The sequence below is a fragment of the Podarcis gaigeae genome (genome assembly GCF_964106915.1).
Source record: "Podarcis gaigeae genome assembly, chromosome: 6".
Lineage (NCBI taxonomy): Eukaryota > Metazoa > Chordata > Lepidosauria > Squamata > Lacertidae > Podarcis > Podarcis gaigeae.
Window position 1 is genome coordinate 40,606,139 of NC_139682.1, and position 21,921 is coordinate 40,628,059.

At 46.3% G+C, this 21,921-nt stretch overlaps 1 protein-coding gene across 2 annotated transcripts in view; it reads left to right on the forward strand.

The window, feature by feature from the left end:
* Nucleotides 1-21,921, forward strand: part of SLC45A3 (solute carrier family 45 member 3) — a 40,236-nt gene that overhangs the window by 13,881 nt on the left and 4,434 nt on the right. The window contains exons 1-3 of one of the 2 annotated variants that reach the window (XM_083745547.1): nt 11,654-11,839; nt 18,388-18,798; nt 19,683-20,507. In XM_083745547.1, the coding sequence (XP_083601673.1) occupies nt 18,606-18,798; nt 19,683-20,507 (1,018 nt within the window). In that variant the 5' untranslated portion in view covers nt 11,654-11,839; nt 18,388-18,605. Of the gene's footprint in view, nt 1-11,653; nt 11,840-18,387; nt 18,799-19,682; nt 20,508-21,921 lie in introns of those variants that run through there. The other variant, XM_083745546.1, reaches the window with a different exon arrangement.

Sequence of the window (21,921 nt, forward strand, 5' to 3'; positions counted from 1 at the left end):
TTTCTAGTTGCTACTGAAACGTTTCTCCTTCCTCTTATCATTACCCTCCCCTTTTCCTTCCTTGCTTGCATGAAATAATAAAACCCCGACTGGCTCAGAAGGTAACTTAAGCCAAACAGGCATTAAATGGACTAATTTCCTGTAATATTTTCATCCTAGTAACAAGGCTCTGAAAGACAATTTTTTCCTTTTCTTCACCAAGGCAGGCTCACAGGATTACCAAAAAAGTCATACAGAATAGGGCTTACTGCCAACTGTTTGGATGAGGTCTGACCCCCAGTGTTCTTACCACACCTGCTTTGCATGCAGAAGGCCCCATGTTCTATCCCCAGAATCTTCGGGTAGGGCTGAAACCAAGGAGAACCATGACCTGCCAGCATAGACAATACTGAGGTAGCTGGACCAGTGATCTGACTTGGTACGAGGCAACTTCCTATGTTCCTTACATGTGTGGGGTTGTAGAGGTGTGGCTTGGGAAGAGAAATCCACAGCCGGAGGAATCCCTTCTCTAGATTAATTTCCAGCATTTTCTGCTTGAAACCTCTTCAGAGCAAAGTGTTGCTTGCATCAATAGGCGTTCCCCACTGTACATCTGGCTCAAAGGCTTGCATGCCGCTGGCTGGCAGCAGAGGAGAAAATGTCAATAATTGCCTTTGACAGCGTGACCACGCATGGTCACAAGGGTTTGCGATGCCGCTGTCTCCAGCCTGACCTTCCTGAAGCCTATTGCATTTTTCAGATTCTTGACACCATGGAGTGATGTTAAGCTGAGAAAGTCTCTGTCTAGAGCTGGGGCTGTGGGGTGGGCCAGAGCCTGAAATCCTTCAGATCATGTGCCCTCCAATTTCTGGTTAGCCTGATCTCACGATCAGACACTGAAGCTGACTTCTTTTTATCTATGACCTGGGTGACTTGGAATTGTATCCTCTAACTTTCTAGCAAGTGTGCATGGAGGCTGGGGCTGAAGGGGACGGGGGACGGTGGATAGGGTTTTGGAAAGCTTCTTTTCAGTAAGTTATGTATTATTAACAAGTGTGGAGGCATTGAGAAGACAACCATTAGGAGGTCCTAGGCTGACCTTGAGAACCTCATGCTCTCCATTAAGCCTGCATTACTGGATTGTGATGAGAATTAGGCAAGGGCAGCCCTTTCATGAGGCAAGGTGAGGCAACTACATCGGGTGGCAAGATCCACGGGGGCAGTAGATTCAGCCTCCAAGGAATGCATTGCCCACCACAGTGATGGATGCAGTGTGCTCTTTGGAGGCCAGATCTGCCACCTCCTTGGCACCCCCCATGCCACTTCTACAGTGGGCTCTCGGAGAATAGGAGGTGCTGCTGGTCTCCTCTCACCCCTAGGGAGGAAATGCCAGGGGGTGCCCTCTGGGGTTGCATGGGGTCTGCACCCACCTGGCGTGATTCAGAGCAGGCCCCTTCCTCCCGCAATGGCCTTTGATTCCTACTTCAGCCATCTGGTAAGTAGATGTTCACTCGCCCCCTTCTTCCCTGGTGGGCTGGGAGTGGTACCATTTTGTGGTTTGCCTCAGATGCCAAAATGTTTTGGGCCAGCCCTGTAATTAGGGTGGGGCATGTATGCAGTCTGGTGCTCCTTGGAGGAAAGGAGGAATAAAAATGTACTAAGGCCACATTCACACTATACATTTCACTACCATAATACTGTACCACGTTAAGCAGTCATGGCTCCCCTCCCCACCAAGAATTTTGGGAGCTGTGGTTTGTTAAGGGTTCTGAGAGTTGTTAGGAGACCCCTATCCCCCCCCCCCCCGTGGTTTAACAGTCAGTCGTTCTTCCCAGGGAACTCTGCAGCGTAGAATAGGCCTCTAACAACTAAATAAAAATAACAAATAATAATAGCTGTGACAGCCCAAGGCCCAGTGAAGCCCCAAAAATCGCCCCTGTGAATTCACCCATCTGCAGTGCAGACCACATGTATCAGTCGTCTGCTGGCCATGAGTCTGATGTGTCACTGATCTGTACATTTGGTAGGAAGTTGGAGTAAAGGAAATGTCATTTTCCCTCCCCACTTTCTCAAGTAACCTCTCAGGATACAAATTTATGACAATACCTTTTGAAGTGCTTTGTTCTTGCAATTGGGCCCAGATTTTTAAAGTGGGTTGAAACAATCTAGACTTGAAAGCAAACATCTTCACAGTGGGCACGGAGCGGAACGACAGAAGGTCTCTCCTCCTCAAATTCCTCTTGAAATGAATAGAGCTTGCATGCGCCAGCTCTGCTTCTCTGGACAACTTCTTGATCCTTATCTTGGAAACTGGAAGTATTTGGTGCAAACTTAGATGCTGTTCGTTTATTGGTGTTTTTAGGAAAAACAAAAGCCTCTTGCACAGAACGAAATCATCTTCCAGCATCGTGTGGGGAATTTGTGGGCGAAGCTCCCCCAATGGCATTTTTGGGGGCACACTGAGAGTTCTCTCTTGACAGGTTTGTGTCACTTAAATACAGGTTGCAGCTAAGCAAGGGATGGATCGGGATGTCCCAGAGATAACTGGTCCAGGCGGGGACTTTCCAGGAAGATGCAGAGGCCCTGAACTTGGCACTGCTTAGAAGGGAGGAAAAACGCCTTTGGGCATTGCTGCATAATACATGACCCAACTCCTTGAAATGTGGGCCCTTTCCCCCTAAATGAAGAAGGGGTAGGGAGGGGGTCAAGATATATTGTCAGCTCCTTTTCAGCGCTGCTGTTTTCTGTTACTGGATACGGAAAGGGGCTGAGGGAGGGGAGCGAAGCCACCTGTTGGATTTTGACACTTGGCGGGGGGAGGCCATTGCCCTTTTCAACAGTGTCTGCCTGTCCTCTTTTTCTCCCTGCCTGTCTCCCTCGCTGCTTCCCTCCCGTCTCTCAGGGTTCTGTTTACAACCATCCCATTGTGGTTCTTGGGCTGGAAGCAGCTGGGTGGACTGTTTCAGGCTCAAGTGTAATTTCAGCTTCTTCAAAAGCCTTTAGAGGCCACCCCCCTCCCCTCCCGCAATCCCGGCCCGCTCTCCCCTCTGAAGAGGACAGCCACGCCAACAAGGGGATAATTTGATGGATTACTCTGCAGGGCTGAGAGGCTCTTGGCTAATCCCTTTTGTGTGTCTCTTGGACTAGACGCTGAGCAGAAGCCCTAGCCTCAGGCAGAGAAAAGGCTGCTCAGCAGGGTGGGTTTTACACACTGACATATAAATACAAGGACTCTGGTCATGTGGTGCAGGGCTTTAATCCCTGCCCACTACCATGGCCTAGAGGTTAAAGGGGGGGCACCTGTTTGGGGCTGCTTTATGTTTTTCCCACTTGGTTTGATTTACATTTTTATTCTTCTGTTAATAATAACTTGGAGAAGCAGGAGGGGGGAATCAGACAAGACGTTGGAGCTATGGGCATAGGCCGAGGGTGGGGCCCCTGTCTCTCTTGATGCCCGTGTGTCTGGAAACTCTGGCTGCTCATTTGACCAAACCTTACGGGCGCTGAGTTGTTAGCAGTTCTCCATTTCCTGCACAGAGTTGCAGTTCCCGGAGTAGCAGAACAAGCAGTCCCAGGGAATGGGTCAGCACCCTTCACAAACTACAGTTCCCAGGATCCTTTGCATGGGGTCATGACTCTTTAATGTGGGATGGTATTGCTTTAAATGTATGGTGCCAATGGGGACTAAGACTATACAATAAAAATGAATGGATAGCCAATGCAGACTTTATGCCTAAAGCACACACTCGCTCCTGCTTTCCTTAATATTTGCCCTGATGAAATTTTGGTAGAGTTGAAAGCTTTGTGGCATTTTGGTTGGTCATTAATTCATAGTAAAGGGACTTTGGAGGTTTTTTTTTAAAACAACAACAACAACAACAGTGGTTTAACCCTTAGCCATGCATGCTAACATAGGCCATCTCTTTCTCTGCGTAGTTTATTTGGTGGGTTTCTTTCTGAGAAAAGCTTATTTATTTGGCATGCAGAGGAGTGACAAATATCCCCCCAGGAGATGACATCATTGTCCCCGATGTAAAATACGTCGTGGAACTGTGTCCCTCCCTGTCCCTGCTACCATTACATCACTGTTCTCATCACCCTTGTGTCCTGCACTTTTTCCGCAGAATTCAATTTGGCATGTGTATGAGGTGATTTTATTTTATCCCCACAGGTTAGGCTGAGAAATGGAGACTTCGAGGCCACCCAGTGAGCTTTGTGGCTGTTAGGGCTCTGTGCCATACACACTCTGCCCACTTGGTCCCCACGTTTTGTGGCTACTCTTGAGACATGACCCTGTTCTGTGGCATAGCTTCTAGTACCTTTTACGAAAGAAGTCTAAGTTTCAGAAAAAGGCGGGCTTGCATGTGAACCCTTACTGGTACCATAATCTGTTATTTTTGCCTCTCATTTTTTGGAGGGTCTTGTTTATTCACCATCACATTAGTACCAGACCCCCTGACCTGTTTTATCTCCTCCTGCTGTGGTCATCTTTAATGCTTTTGATGAGGTATGCTGTGGAAAAATGAGGTGGTAGCCAGATCTTTCTCTCCCCCTCCCTTTTTTTTTTCAGTGCCCCCACTCATAAATCCTCATTCACTCCTGTTTGAACAGCTTCAAAATGTTCCATCCAATGCTTGCCTTACTTTTAATCGTTCAATTTTATTTATAACTGTTGTTTTGAAACAGAAATAGTTTTCGAATGGCTGTTACTGGCACTCCCCACCTCCTTTCTGGTGAACGTAGGTTGCTGAAAATCAAAATGGAATCTCAGTGCTATAAATGGCCATTTTTTATTTTGGAAAGTCAAAACAATTGACAGGTGGGTGTTGTTGTTGGTTGTCTCTTGGCAAAGATGTTAAGATTTACTGCACAATACGGTTTATGTTTACACAGAGGAAAGACCCACTGTGTCAAATGGCATTTGTTTCCTAGTTAAGTATGGGGAGAATCGCAGCCTTAGAGTGTGTATGCATGGTGTGCAAATGTGTGCTCAGAGCTGGATGCAGGTGTCTTTTGGGGTTGCTATACATGGGATACCATCCCCATAGCATCCCTGTCTCGCACTATTTACCAATCTAATATCTCAATCTAAAGCTCATTCTCCTGAAACAGGTATAATCCATTTTGTGCCAAAAATGTACTTCTCAAATGCTTGCTGCATACATGTGTACACAGAGAACACTTTCAGATCACTTCCTATTGGAACAGGCCATGCCAGGGGTTTTCAACCTTTTTGAGTCCACAGCTCCCTTGACCAACTACATTCTTTCTGCGGCACTCCTGTGGGGCTCAGGAGCCCAGTTATGTCACCTCTTGCCTGCAGAGCTGGCAGCCTCTCACCCTTTTTCGAACACCCTCCCTTGTGGAGTGTTCCCTCAGCTTCCTCTCCCCTGTCCTTGGGAGTCCTCTGGGCAGCCGCTGCTGCTGCTCTGGTCTTTGAGCTGTCCCCCCTGCCCCAAAGAGAGGTACCTCCTCACACTGCCCTGCAAGGGCCTGAGATTTGTCTGTCCATTTCCAACAGCAAGGGCTGGCAGACTGGCTGGCCGGGCTCCCTCACCTGTTTGCTTGCTGACCCCAAGGCTGCCTCAGCTTCTGGTAACCAGCACCCCCTGGCCAACCCTAGAGGCACAATTTGCTTGGGGAACTTGTAGCCAGGGCTGCTGCAACAAACAGCTGTGCAAGCCTTTGGGAGACAGAGATGTGAGAGGGCATCACAGGAAGGGAGGGAAGGAAAGGGGGACTGAGGCCAGTGTTGCCCATGGCATCCCTGATCGTCCTTCAAGGCACCCCAGTTTGCCGTAGCTCCCTGGTTGAAAACCACTGGGCTGTTCTATTCCCCATCGCCATGTATAACCTGACCATGAATAAAGTCAGAATAGGAGGCAGCACATTAACCTGTGAGTGTATACTGTACACTGTATACACATCCCCACCTGTATACACAGATAGTAGCTGCCACTTTAGAAGACGTTATTGCGCAAAGGTGTGTACACTTGCAAGCGGCTTTGTGAAAAAGCACACTGTGAAACAATGACCCATGTGCATTTTAAGGCCCACATGTGTACAGAACCTTAAGTTAAATTCTCACGGAAGAACTGATAAATGCTTTCATTTGGCAACCGAATGCTGATTCGTAAATCTTAGAGAGGAGACTCTACATTTCCAGACTGCGAGGTTTCTTGGTTCATTGCATTTGTATCCAGGGAAGCTTCTATATTCAAACCTATGTTTCTGCCTTCCGCTTTGGATAATAAGGGATTTCCAGCAGCATGTCATTAGCCTTGCTGCCTGGTATAGGGCCAGTAATGTAATCGAGGCCTCAGCTCACCGGAAACCTGGAGCTAATTCAGGGAGATGAAATGAAATAAATTACAACTGTGCTTCCATCCCTTCTCTGCTACAGAACACATTTTAGGAAGTGGGGGTGGGGAAAGGGGTCAGGTGAGTTCCATTCCAACATACAAAATAGCCAGAATTACACCATGGTGTATTTCATATTCAGCCAGTTGGTTCCAGATTTTCCGGTACATTGCCCTTAAATGTAAACAAATAGCTCTGCACGCGAGCCATATTCTAGTCAAGAGCGACAGTCTGGGCTAGAGATCAGGGACAAGGCTGGGGGAAAATTGAATTCCAGGCCAGAGACTGGAAAGGAAAGAGACTGACCATATAGAAACTGCCTCCCTCCATTCATGATTGAGATCCAGCATGTATAAGCTTATTGGACTGCTACCCAAATAAAGGAGTACTAGTCAATTAATTACATGTGTTCTAGTTGGCTTTTAAATCTATATATAACAGTGAACTTTTGAATGGGAAAGGAGCATGTTTTTACATGATGAATGCATGTATTGTGGCAGGCACCGTGTTAGAAGAGGTGTGAATGTGTCCGTGAAGAGAGAGAGAAGAAAGAATGCCTCTGTTAAGATTGTACTAAACCACCCTTCTCTCTCTTTTTCTTTTTTGGGGGTAAATTATTCCATCAACTATAATTAACTACTTTAAAAAGAAACCAGTCACAGTATAATGCCCCTAGTTCAGCCTTTGCCAACCTGGTAACCTCCAGATGTTTTGGACTACAACTCCCATCAGCCCCGAGCCAGCTGGCTGAGGCTGATGGGAGTTGCAGTGCAAAACATTTGGAAGGTTGGCAAATGCTGCACTAGTAGTAGATCAGTAGCTGAGGGAACCTGTGTGAGCACTGGAGAGTATGAGCAGAACAGAGGTGGGGAGGAGGAGAGGATTTGCTGCAGTTCCCATTTGCTTTTGGCCCATCACTTGCCACCCCATTGGCTCCAGTTTGCTGTCCTTCACAGGTCTGGCCTTTGTGCCCTCCTGCTTTTCATGTGGGGAGGACAGATTTGGATTATGGCTAGCACTTTTTAAATCTATCATTTTTAAAAAAGAAAGCTGTGTGTAGTTGCCAAGTCACACAATTTCACACATTTATGTCCCGCAATGTTTTATTTTAATTTTAAAAACCAAATTTAGTCCAATTTCGTACTCATAAAAATACCCGAAAGAGATGCCAGAATTTAATTTAACACAGCTGCCCTGAGGGAATTGCTGTACTTTGCGCTGGCATATATGTTTCAAAATTTGCACTGATGCCCTGCCATTACTCCATTGATATTGGTTCAGATTTTGCCTAGTTGTGGAGTACAGACTTCATAAACGTGCTACTAACAAGCAGCTTGTTTGGACTAATGATAAAACCACGGTTTATCATGACCGGAGACAAGCCATGGTGAGCTGCGCTCCTTAAATGGAGGTAAACATTATGTCTGAATTATGACTGTGGTTAGTCATAATTATGGTTAGCTAAAAGAAGACAACTTAGGGGAAGGGTTTGTACCTCAATGGTAGAGCATCTGCTTTTCATGCAAAGGCCCCAGGTTCAACCTTTAGCATCTCCTGGTAAGCATAAAGGTAAAGGTAAAGGGACCCCTGACCATTTGGTCCAGTCGTGACCGACTCTGGGGTTGTGGCGCTCATCTCGCTCTATGGGCCGAGGGAGCCGGCGTACAGCTTCCGGGTCATGTGGCCAGCATGACTAAGCCGCTTCTGGCAAACCAGAGCAGCGCATGGAAACATCATTTACCTTCCCGCCGGAGCGGTACCTATTTATCTACTTGCAGTTTGACATGCTTTCGAACTGCTAGGTTGGCAGGAGCAGGGACCGAACAACGGGAGCTCACCCTGTCGCAGGGATTCGAACCGCAGACCTTCTGATCCGGCAAGCCCTAGGCTCTGTGGTTTAACCCACAGCGCCACCTGCATCCCTAAGCCAAACTATGCCTTAGCATGAATGAACAAATGTGCTGGTGCACAATAATAATAAAAAAGCCGCTGCTTTGCCCCTCTTCTGCTGTTTCCCTACTACTGAGAGAACTTGAGCTTGTGGATTGTTTCACTCCAAACAAACCATGAACTGTAGCCAAAGCTTGTTCTTAGTTTACAATTCATGATTTATTTGGAAGGAGACAAACCATGAGCCTGCCTGGGTTCATGCACATTACTAAGCCAAACCAGTAGCATGGCAGCTGCGGGAGGCAGGGAGCTTCATGGTTGAGTGGGGATTCGAACCCTGCTCTTCCAGGTCCTAGTCCAACACTCTAACCACTACGCCACCCAGCAATCTTTGATCACTGAGCATGCTTTGTATACATTGGACTGTTTTAGGTGTGTCATTCCTCCCCCCCCAAATATATTTTTCTGAAGACTTTCCTTGTGTGTAGATGGTGCCATTTGGGGTACATGATGATGATGATTTGGGGTACACTCACCTCTGAACTTCAGATATAGAGTGAAGGTTCATGAATCCCATTATTGTGAGCCACCTTGAAGAGACTGCAAAGTGAAAAAGCAGCATACAGATACTTTAAAAAGTTCCAGTTCTCAACAGATGCTGTGAATGATAAAGGAATTAAGTGCATATTTGATGTTACAATACAGTTGGATACTAGCACAGTGTTAAATCCTATTCTTTTTCAGTGAGAGTAACTCCTCTTGGAAGGATTTTCTGAATTTTGAATGATTTTGTCCCTGCCCAATAACATTTTCTTAAAAAACACTTGTGACTGGAAGCTGGAAAGTTGTGTGTGTGTGTATCTAAATAGGGAAGTGTTTTATCTGGGCTTGGCAACTGCTGTAGAACCCTCACTATCTTTTTGCTCTGTCACTGTTGTCCAGTTTGCACATCCATGAAGAAAAAGAGCTGTTTTCCACGGCTTTGCAGAGAAAAATAGGAGGAGAGTTGTCCTGAAACTGCAGGAATGCTAAACATCCAGGCTTGTTTGATTGCCTGGCCATTATCAGAACTGTGCTGTCCTCCCAAGCTGTGCTTTTAAACCTTCCCTTTGTCTAGCTTTCCCCCTTTAAATCAAGTTGAGGCCCAGCCCACTTACCTGGTTTCCAGGTGAGGAAGTTCTGACGAGTTGTTCTGTTGTTTCTTGGGGGGAGATGTAGTTCATTTTTCATCGGTAGGGCTTGTGTATACTGTACTGTGTATACTCTTTTCTCCCATGGGAGGGAGAAAGCAGACCCATCTGAGTTCTCTGCCTGATCTGTTTAGACACCAGTGACTATACTGCTTTCATGGAAGGCAGTTGCTTATTTTTTTTATTAATAAAACTGCATGTTGCATAAGAAAAATGCAAAGGGCAGATGGTTTATGAATGTATTCATAATTCACAGCTTAACAGAATATGCATTTAAAGTAGCAAGATAACATCTGACCGTGTTTTGTTTTTTTAAAATGGAAATCTTGGATGGGATTAAACACACTGGGACAAATTGCATCTATTTACTTAGAGTCAGTTTGAGTGTGGAGGTTAGTTTTCATTGTACCATTAAATTTAGCATCTATTTGATAAGCTGGGCAACTTAGTATCCAGAATATCGCGATACACTCTTTGCCAGGAATGCTTACAGTCTGTGGGTGAATACAAGTCTTTTACTGAGTGGCAGCTTCCCATAGGAGCCCCTTTCCAGTTGGGTTGGGATTCAGCTACAGGTCTTCCTGGTTGTCGTCCAACACACTAACCACTACACCACACTGCCTCTCCAAATAGGAACATATACCAAGCCAGACAAATGGTCCATTTAGCTCAGCATTGTCAATTGTGCATTGATTGGCAGTGGCTCTTCAAGGCTCCAGATAAGGAGATGCAGCAGATTGAATTTGGGAACTTTTGCATGTCCTCTGCTTAGGGGCTACAGTCCTTCCCGGGTCTTTGACGCAGAGTTTCTGGAGAGGGGTAGGTGGGCATGTGGCCAGCAAAGGTGTGAACAGGACAGCTTCATTACAGTGACGGGACCACTGCTTTATTTTCAGCGTGGTGGGCTCCAAATGTACCTCTGTGGCTGGGACTCTTCCCCTATATAGCATCTCATTTGACTGCCTACAGATCCGGTCTGCCAGCAAACCTGTTGTGGTGGAGATCAGTGGTTTATAATATATGCTTGTTCTCCACAGGGACTATTATTTGTAGCCAAACTGGCACCTGCCAAATGCAGAGTATCAAATTATCCTAACAGTTTCCCTCCTTCCGCCACAGTTTTTCCATACAACTGAGAAATAACCTGGGACAGCTCCACCCCATTCATTTAAAGATGGGGGGCAATGCCCAGGTCATGCTGCTTGTTCTCCATGCTAAGTTTGCACCTGAAACTGCAGTAAAAATTAGCTTTTCGAAAATAAGCCACAGTTGTGTTAGGAACAGCACAACATTGGTTCTCCCTTGGGTAGTTCTTCCTTTTTAGTTCTGTCCTAATTCAAACAGTCCCAGACCAAAGCCTTAACTTGGCGTAGCAGCCAGATCTCTTGGCATCTATGAAACTTGGATGAAAACAGGGATAAGCAGACCAGTTCCTATATAGGGGCTTTGAGTCAGTGACATCGTACTGGGTGAGCTGCTCATGGAGTGCCTAAGTGGGGCATAGTTTTTATTCCATGTCGGTTCTCTGCGGATGATCTTTCATCCCACTTCAGTACCAACTCTTCTGTTCTGAAGACAGTGCTCACAGTAAACTGTGCTGTCAAGGCGGGCTTTCCACTTCTGGGGCCCCCACAGTCCCATTCCTGGTAGGGCTCTTGTGCCCTTTTAACATCTGTATGAGAAATTCAGCAGAATGAAGCATTGCTTTCCATGAAATGCAGGGATTTCATTCACCTATTGGATTACTGTCTGTAATGCTAGTGCGATAGACTGAGGAGCCCTCCGGACAGGGAAAATTGTCATTAGCACTGCGAGGCTTTTAAAGAAGGTCCTCTGCTCCGTGGCACAGTGATATTTCCAGAAAGAGAAGCACAGGGCACATTGTAAGTGGAACACCAAGGTTGCATCTGGCACTCCCTCTGTAAAACAGGGTTTGGCAGACTTCAGCTTTGGTTTTTTACTAGAACCCCAAGATCTGCCTACCAAAAAGGCACGAGCAACAGACATTTCGCTCAGGGTTTCTTGGAGCACCTTCTGAGTTTAGGAATTGGTTTGCATTACTAATTGCTGTTTTTAAAAAGCAATTTTGTTGGTGATATTGTCAAACCATTGCTGATCCGGAAACCCTTGCTGATCTACTGCAAATCTACCAGTAGATCCTGATCTATCGCCTTTTCATGCCTGCAATGCGATTCTTTGGAGGGAAAAAAAGGCAGGGAGGGCTCCCAAACCAAATAGGATAGGTGTGCTGAGTATAGGTTAACTCCTCCTCCTTTCTGCAAACTAATGCACTGCCTCTTAGAGTGGTGCTCTCTCTGTGTCTGGGCCAGGCTCACTTTGCTGAAGAAGCTTTGTCTGAGGGGATGAAACCAATGTGCTGGGAGCTCACCTGTTGCCCCGCAGCCTCAGAAGAGAATCGGGTGAGTTTGTTCTTCGTGTTAGAGATAAGTGGTGGTTTTTCAGAAGTTTTGGGGGGCTGGAATAGCACGATCCTGTTGCTTTCTTGACTGTGTGCTGTGTTTTCCTGCTTCATCCTGTTAATTCTTCTGATCTCCCTCCCCCCCGCTCCGTGAAGAGAGAGACAAATGTTTTGAGAGAAGCAGAATTTGACATCCAAAGCTTGACGGTTGTGTGACATATAATTATTGAAATATTGCAGCAGGAAATTCTACTGGGGACACATTCCCCCCCACCCCATAAACTACTATAGTAGGGGAAAGGAATTATGTGGTAGCCAGGAATTTCTCTCGGTTTCTGCCTGTTAACACATCCTTGCTTTCAATGTGTGCCAATAAATCCAGGCTAAAGGGTATGAATTTAGGCTTGCATGTGAGAGAGAACATCAGGATCCTAGGTTTTGCCTTGTCTGGTGTTTAGTATTGAAGCGAAGCAGAATAATAGACTTGTCATCTGGTCCAGCCCCCTGCAATGCAGGAATCTTTTGCCCAATGTGGGGCTCGGACCCAGGACTCTGAGATTAAGAGTCACATGCTCTACCGACTGAGCTATGCTATTGATCTTGGTGAGGGAACTGCAAAAACTGGAGAGACCTAGAAGATTGTCTAGTTCAGGCTTTACCACAGTTTCCCCAACAAGTACTATATGAATCAGTGTGCTACACAGTATCTCAGATGTGTGTCCTCTAACCATCCCTGTCATCTGGGGAACTTGTTAAGAGAACTTAACAGGACTTAGTTAATGCGTAAGATCAAAAGTTCTCAACACATCCTTCATCACAGTCCTTGCTTTCATCTTCAGTTGAATCATATAGGACTGATGAATTCAAAGCGCTTATGACTGTGTGGGGGAAGTAATCTCATACCAGTGCTCCATCTAACCATCCTAATCAACAATGTAATTAGCAAAATGGTGTCCTTTATAATATGTATGGAGGGGGGTATGTGGATGGGTGGGTTCATTTGCCGACTGAGTAAATCTTGCAGATGTGAAGAACTGACCCTTGCCAAGTGGGTCACTACTCAGAATTATTAGAAAGTAGTCGGTAGAGCATGAGACTCAGGGCCAAGGGTTTGAGCCCCACGTTAGGTGAAAGATTCCTGCATTCCAGGGGGTTGGGCTAGATGACCCCTTTGGTCTCATCCAGCTCTACAAGTCTGTGATCCTGCAAGAAACATGACTTGGGATGTAAATAGTTTTATCCTTTCCAGCTTTGAAAGCTGGGGAAACTTCCTCTCATCTGCATGATGATATCTGCCCACATTCCAACCCTCTCCCCTCCGCAGTTAGTTAACAGTAAAGATGGGTTTCCATATTCGAGGAAGAAGAAAAAACCATTGGGAATCTATAGCATCTCCCTTTAGGAGATGAAGGATCTTTAGTTGGCTTCCATCTTCAACGTGCTGTGCGCTAACTTTCCCCCTGTTTTGCTCTACATGGTTTGTGCATCTTCTCCCTCTACCTTGGTCATGGTTCCCCCACCCCCTAAGTGTACAAAGGAAATGTGCTCTTCTGTAGTCTCATTAAAAATCATGAAGATGGGTGAGAGGTGAATGAATTGTTTGGAGAAGGGAAGGATGTCAGGCATGAAAATGTCTGCGCTGGTTATGTGTAGAATGAAGATGACAGCCCCATGAACTTCTCAACTCCAAGCAAAGCCTTTAAGGGCCATAATTGCTTCTCTGGGGAAAGGTTGGTGTGCCTGGGATACAGTTGTACACACAGGCTTTCTCCAAAGCCACATAAATTTCAGGCAGTTAACTAACTAATAGGAGTTGGCTTCTTCTGGGTTATTCCTCTGTATATACGATGACCTCAGAAGAAGTTAGAGAGGCGTGGGCCTTGCGGGTTACCTGGGCGCATCATGCAGCTGTTTGCCTTGGTTGGCTGTTGGAGAACGTAACTCAGTGACAGGCCTGTCATCACTTTCCTAGCTGAGATAGGTAAGTCTTGATGTGGCAATGTCTCCGGAGAGTCTGCAGGGAGAACGCCTTGCAAATGAGAGGTGCCGCCGGCCAGCTCAGTAAAGGCAGAACTCTTCATATTTTAACACTTGAAAAATTCAGGCACCTTTTCCATTAACTGCTTCCCAAACCCCAAATGTTTGCGGTGTACGGTATCTTGGTCCCTCCCCCTTTTAAATTTTGTTTTAGAACAGGCATAGGCAAACTCGGCTCTCCAGATGTTTTGGGACTACAACTCCCATGATCTCTAGCTAACAGAACCAGTGGTCAGGGATGATGGGAATTGTAGTCCCAAAACATCTGGAGGTCCAAGTTTGCTTATGCCTGTTTGAGAAGTTTATCATTTGACTTTTAAACTGAACATCACTGTGATAAGCCCGTGAGGATACTTCTCCTGAAAGGCTTTTAAAATACTTTAATTAAGTCAATTAATAAAATTTGACATGGGCAGGTTTCATGATGATAACAAATGCTGGGGATTGGCCATTGGTTGAATTCTCCTGAACAAACCCATTCAGATGTCCGTGGTCTGCTCAAGAGAGGGATACTTCCTAAGTCACATGGGCTCTGTGTCATTGTGTGTCCCGTTCTAGGAAATGGGACTACCTCAAGCTGTCTTGAGAGGGCTGTTTCCTGCCTGTTTTTAATGGTGTTTCTCACTTCTTAAGAACTCTATCCCTTTTATTAAATGACCCAAAGAGTCCAGAAAGGAAGAACAAACCTTAAATTTGGAAGAATACTGTATTTCTCTAAAGAAAAGGGAGTATCTGTGAGCACCAGATGCGTCTGATTCAGACGTTGTGGTTAAGTGACCTCAGAAAAAACCCCACTTTTTAGCATACCCTTTTAGAAGGCTGTAGAATTTTTATTTACATTCTGCCATATAATAAGCCAGACTGTTGGTTTATCTCGCTCCATACTGTCTACTCTGACTGGCAGCAGCTCTCCAGGATTTTGGGCAGGGATTTCTCCCAGACCTACCTGGAGATACCAGGGACTGAACCTGAGACCTTCTGCATGCAAAGCAGATGTCCTACCACTGAGCTGTATTCCTTCCACATCTCCCTAACTCCGGTGGATTTTGACATAGAAGCACAAAAACTGTAAATGTCCTTGATCTTTACATGCTGGTTCAGGAACTGGTAGGATACGTTTGTCCCAGGGTTTTTTTGTGGGGGGGGGGGCATTTGAGTGCATGTGATGCATGCTGGATTTTGGCCTGTAACAGAAGACTAAACTTGCTCATTGTGGAAGGTTTGCTGGTTCTTAGTCCCCTTATTAAGGGAAAACTGCTTTGCGGCCTACATATTGTGGGTAATAGCCTCAGAGCTCCAGCAAAGACAAACACAGTGGCTTAAGGATAAACTGCGTGTTAAAGAGATTCATTATGACGGAATATTAAACTTCCAGTTTTATAGCAACAGGTAAGGCATGTCTTAGAGACAGTAGCGCCACCTACTGTTGTATTTTGGTGTTTCTCTTAACCTGTTTCTTAGCAAAGGTGGATTGTGTTTCAGGCACATGATGGTTAGGGTTAAATTTCTATCTCAAAATAAGTGTATGCTTATTTGTCTGCATGCTTCTTTGCTCTCTTATTATATACATGACTGAGCAGTTGCTTGGTAGAGAGGGGAAATGTTTGCAAGGCAAATAAATAGCTCAGTGGCAGTAATTTGGGCATCAGATTAATCAGTATATTAACTACAATCAGAGTCTAGGGGGTTGGTTTTATTGGAGGATATGGAACAAAACAGCATCTGTTTCATCCAGCTACGTGCCCCCATTCTGACAACCAATAAGAAGGTCTGGTGTGTTTTCTTTGCTGAGAAGGGCTCAGGAGGAAGCTTTGAGTTTGAATGGGAGCAGCAATGGGGTCAGTAGGTGTCACAGCTAGTTCCTCAAAGGACTGGGGTGGGCACAGGTTTATGCAACCAACTTTGCATAAAAGTTGTATATGCTAATTTATATATGTTTTTCTGGGTTTAGACCCAGAGCCATTCTGTAAGCAAAGAATAGAAATGTTTTTAAAAGTGTGTGTGTGTGTGTGTGTGTGTAGGATCCAGGGGCCATCGCAAAAGACCTGAGGCTCAGGTAGTTGGTCAACCCCTTAAATACACTTCTGCCTTATTTTTATGAAACCCATTTGGAAGGAGGAGGAGGTCTCAGTTCTTTCCCCCCCCCTGCTTTTGCTAGCAGCACCTTCAGCAAAAAGCAAAAATTAAATAGAAAAGTCTGCCTCCTTTGCTTCCACATACAGCGGTACCTCTGGTTGCAAATGCGATCCATTCTGGAGGCCCGTTTGCAACATGAAAAGAGCACAACCCGAAGTGGCGCATCTGCGCATGCGCTGGTTGAGATTCACCGCTTCTGCGCATGCGCGTGATGTCATTTTGAGCTTCTACACATGTGCGAGTGGCAAAACCCGGAAGTAACCCTTTCCGGTACTTCCGGGTCGCCGCAGGATGTAACCTGAAAAACATAACATGAAGCAAACATAACATGAGGTATGACTGTAATTTACTTGTTCATGGCTCTTAATGATCATTCCCCTCCCACTCATTTCACTCACTATCCAGCATATACCACAATATTCTATTTAGCAATTCCTAAGTAGCACTGCTGTTCCAATAGTACAGGTATGTAGTAATGGCACTTCACATCTTCCCTCTCCGCAACAAGTTCATTCTTCATGAATGAAAATGCAGCAGGTTGGAAACTTGCTAAGCTCAATCCTATATGTGTTTCTTCCGTATCAGACTTAAGGGGCAGTGGCGCTTACCTGATCTCTGGGTGGTTGTATTCAGTGCTATTTTTCTAGAAAAAGAGACTCAACACGGATGTCTCCTTTGTTCTCTTACGATGGCAATAGAGCTGACCTGAGTGGTGCCAGAACTGAGTTCTGGCTGGGGTGGGGGGGGAAACCCTGGTTGCGTTGCTGTTGCCAGAGGGTGGTGAGTTTGGCTTGGTGCAACCATCCACAGCTGTGTTTCTTTAAAAGTAAGTCCCTGTGAGTTCAGTGGGACTTACTCCCCAACAGGTGCAGAAAGGGTTATATACCCTTGCAGTGCCATCATGTCCATATATACTTGGAAGCCTGTCCTGCTGAGTTTAATGTTTATGCATGTTTGAAACATAAGAACAGCTCTCTGTGATCAGCCCAAAGACCTATCGTTCAGTGTCCTATTTCCCATGTTTGCCAACTAGATGTTTCCTCTTTTAAAACCAAACTAGTGGCCATCACCTCATTCCCAGAGCAGTGAATTCCATAGATGAATCATACACTGTGTTTATGCTTCCTCTTTTAAGTCCTGACTTTCCTGCCAGTTCACTTCATTGGATGACCTCCAGGTCCAAGTATGATGAGAGATAGAGAAAGTCTTCTCTGTCCACTTTTTGCACAAGGTACATAATTTTATAAACCTCGGTCATGTCTGCTTTTACTCACATTTTTTCTTTTAACTAAAAAGACTTGGATGTAAAGGAGATGTTTTAGCTCCCACTCCACCCCACCATTCTAGTTGTTGTTCTCTTCACTTGTTACAGTTTTACAATGATTTATTTGAGATGTTATGGCTGGAACTGTACACAGTACACAGTGTGTGGCCGCACCATAGAGTTGTAGAAAGGCTTTATAATACTGGCGGTGCAGTGATCTGTTTTGTAATGATTGCTAGCATGAAATTTGCCTTTTTCATAGCCTTTTTTCATAGCTGCTGAAAACTGAGTTGACCTTTTCGCTGAGCTCTCCACCCTAACTCTGGATCTCGTTGGTTTGTGAGGATTCTTTTGCCCAAATGTGCATCGTTTTCTATATTTGCTCATCTTTGACTGCATTTCCCATTTTGTGGCCCATTCATCCAGTGACCTGTGGTGCTTTGAAGCATGGCAGATCAGCTGACCCTTGCACTTCAAAATGCAAGTCCCTTCAAAGATTAGCTGGCTATGGAGCTCCCCATGGGGAACTTCCTAGTGCAGCTGATTCCAGGGAGCTTGAGCTGAGCACCCATCAGCTGACTTCAAACACTGTTTTTCTGCTGTGCCTGGTGGCGAGAGCAACTCAGCTAGCACTGACTGTGCTGTTGGCCAGCCAGCTGACGGACTGACTGGTGGTGAGAGAAAGTCTCCCTTTCCAGTTTACAGTTGGGAGCAGAATTTAAGGCTCTTTCCTGACTGTGCATTGGCAGCTGCAGATGCCCTCTCCTGAGGATGTCACGTATGACATCAGGTGTGGGGCAGGTGGGCATTTTGTGTGGGTAAACAGCCTTGTGTCCAAATTGGGATCTGTGCCAAGCCAGAGAAGGCCCGTGAACCAGAGATTCCCAACCCCTGATTTAGCCAGGTGGAGGAAGATCATTCTTTATTGGGAACAAAGAAGCTGCTGTTAAAACATGTTTTGAAGGTGGGAAAGAGTTGCAGTGAGGGTGAGCTACTCAGCGGAGGAGTTTGCTTTATGGTTTCATAGCAATCTAGCAGTGTTTCCACTTCAGAAAATTTGCTACTGATGTATGTTGTGCTCAGTTTTTTCCTCTCTCTCTTTCCTTCTGCAGAATGTGAAGCACTGGAAGATGTCCAAGCTGTTAATCTTCTCATCCTGAGCCAAAACTCTTGATTTTTACCAGCAGGCAACGTTTTAGAAGTTGTCCACTGCTGGCTATAACATGGCTGCAGACCTTTTGCTACTGAGCCAGAAAAGAAAACATAGGACTCTGAAATCCTGCTCTGGGTCATCCTGAGGAGAACAGTGTTAGGTGCGCACAACTCTCTGATGTTGCGGTGCAACGGTGGCATGGCTCAGAGGGCCTGGGTCAGCATGCTCTTCCAGAACCGCAAAGCCCAGCTACTACTGGTCAACTCCCTGACTTTTGGCTTGGAAGTCTGTCTGGCTGCCGGCATCACTTACGTGCCACCTCTCTTGTTGGAAGTGGGAGTGGAGGAGAAGTTCATGACTATGGTTCTGGGTAGGTGGCATTATTCATGTTATTGTTAGATGGCCATTTTCTGTGTGAGATCTAGTGTGGTGGAAAAGAAGTCTACAGTAGTCCCTCTATGTACAATGCGTGCAACATGCCCATTATTGTTGTATGTACAGGGAGGGCCTCAATATGGTAACGACCCCAGAGGAACTGCCAGGCAGGTTTAAGAGAGAACAAGACAGGTTTTCAGGGAATGACATAGCTGTCAACCTTCCTTTTTGCGGGAAATTCCCTTATTCCAGCGCCGTTTCCCGCTGCTTCCCGCTGCTATCCCAGATTGTTAGATATCCTGTAGACTGTTCCCGGGACAGGTAAGGCTGCTGATCCCTTATTTTAAATCTGAAGGTTAACAGCTATGTAATGGTGAATTCATTTTGGATACCAAACCTGAGGGCTAAGAGTCTGAATTCCAGGGGGAAGAGAAGACAGTTTTAATTGTGCACTGGAAACTGGGGCTTTATCTGTAGTGAAATGGAATCTCTAGATATGGTGCACACTGTAATGCATGCCCACTTAGTGAAACTTGAGGCCTAGTTTGCATGTCATGGTAAGCCACTAACTATGAGCAGTAGCCAAGGTTTAGTCTGGTTTGGGTGGTACAAGAGTAAAAAATAAATCAGGAAGTAGCAAAGTGGCTGTGCGCCTCTCCCTGGAAGCCTGCAGGTTTGTTTTTTTGTTGTGACAGTGACTGGCCCAAGGTCACCCAGTGAGCCTCATGGCTGGGGGGGTTGGAGCCCTGCTTTTCCAGGCCATAGTTTGACTGAGTCTCTCCCCAGATTATATGAGTGATCTCTTGTTCTATAGAGTGACTATCTTGTCAACTTCTTCCGCCTGATGAAATGATGTTCTTTTCCTCCCCTTAATTCCAGGGATTGGGCCAGTTCTGGGCCTAGTGTTTGTGCCACTCATCGGTTCCGCCAGCGACCAATGGCATAGCAGCTATGGCCGCCGCCGCCCTTTCATCTGGGTCCTGTGTCTGGGAGTTTTACTGAGCCTTCTGATCATCCCTCATGCACAACGACTGGCCAGCCTCATTGCCTTGGATACCCGATCCCTGGAGATCGCCTTCCTTATAACGGGCATTGGCCTGCTTGACTTCTGTGGCCAAGTCTGCTTCACCCCTCTGGAGGCTCTCCTCTCCGATCTCTTCAAGGAGCCCGACAACTGCCGGCAGGCCTTCGCTATGTACTCTTTCATGGTTAGCCTGGGAGGCTGCATTGGGTACCTGCTGCCGGCAATTGACTGGGACAGTAGCTTCCTGGCTCCTTACCTGGGGAGGCAGGAGGAGTGCCTCTTCAGCCTCCTCACCATCATCTTCCTCAGCTGTGTCTTGGCCACTGCCTTTGTCACGGAGGAAGTGGTAGCTCAGGTAGAAGTGCTGGCAGGCCCTGCAATGAAGGATTCCTCCAAGTCCCTGCCTCTGGCCTGCTGCTCTTGCTGTCTTCCAAAGAACTTTCTGAGGACCAGGCATCTGGTCCAGGCCTTCAGGAGCCTTTGCGCCTTAGCCCCACGCCTGCACGGAGTCTGCTGCCGCATCCCCAAGGTCATCCGGCAGCTTTTTGTGGCCGAGTTCTGCAGCTGGATGGCCCTCATGACCTTCATGCTGTTCTACACGGACTTTGTTGGGGAAGGACTGTATCAGGGAGTTCCCAGAGCTGAGCCAGGCACGGAAGCCAGGCGACACTATGATGAAGGTAATTTGATTTCTTGGGGGGGATAAATGCTTTATGCTTATGTCCTTCCAATACAGCAAGTTTCAGTACCTAGACCAGGGGTCTGCAACCCACGGCTCCGGAGCCGCATGTAGCTCTTTTACACCTTTGCCGCGGCTCCAGGGCGGATGCTAGCGAGGGGAGGAGGCGCATTGTGCGCCTTGACACGCCCCACTGTGGCGGGCACTGTACTGGCTGTGACGTCGCATGGGGGCAGTGGGGGCGTTAGTCACACACCGTCCCGACGCCACCTTCCCGCCTGCCCACCCGCTACATTGTAAGGGGCATGTACGCTGGTCACTGTTTTGAAAGGGGAGTGAAGAACACACACACACACACACACACACACACACACACACACAAAGGTAACTTGTTAATTTAACGTTTATTTCTATGAGGAGGAGTAATTTTGAGGGGTCAAACAAAGAAATAATAAAAGTGACAAAAAAGTTATTTTTATAATGATGAGTTTTGCGGCTCCCATTTTTTTTTTCTTCGGAAACGGGCTCTTTTTGGCTCTTTTTGTCTTAAAGGTTGCAGACCCCTGACCTAGACCCTTTGAATTATGCAACAGGAAAACTCTTTCTCTTACCTCTGATAACTTATGCAAGCAAAGCAGACTTTCATAAAGTTACCCTTTCTATTTACTGCAAATTCTTGGTTCTTGCTCAACGTGGGATTCTTTTGGAAGGAGGCAGGAAGTGGAGGGAAAGAGGAATGGATGGTGGAATGAGGCCAGCTGGTTTCAGTGTGGTCCTGTGATATAGTGTTGGCTCTAGATCTGGGAAACCAAGTTCTAAAACCATATTCCGCAGTGCAGTTGCTGAATTGCCCTGGGTTAGTGATCATCCTTATAGCCTGAATTCCCCCACTGTGTTATAAAGGAATATTTTCCCCACCCCAAACATCTAAATACAGGTTTAACCCCCCCCCCAAAAAAAAAAACCTGGGAGACTCATTGGCCTGTATAGTCATTTCTATGCGTGACAAGAGCAAAGCATGTCAACGTGCAAGTAGATAAATAGGTACCGCTCCAGCGGGAAGGTAAACGGCATTTCCGTGCATTGCTCTGGTTTGCCAGAAGTGGCTTAGTCATGCTGGCCACATGACCCGGAAGCTGTACGCTGGCTCCCTCGGCCATGAAAGCTCCCTGTGGAGGTTAATAAGGAAATCTGGAGTGTTAGCATCTCAAAAGGAATTCAGCATTTCTTCTGCAGACTTCCCCAAGCTGGTATTCTCCAGACATTTTAAACTACAACTCCCATCAGTCCCATGTTGCATGGACTTTGGAGACCAGCAAGGAGCAAAGCCAGAGATAGCCAATTTGCTGGCCTCCAGATCTTACTGGGGCACAACATCACTGGCTACGTTGGCTCTGGCCAAAGGGAGTTGTGGG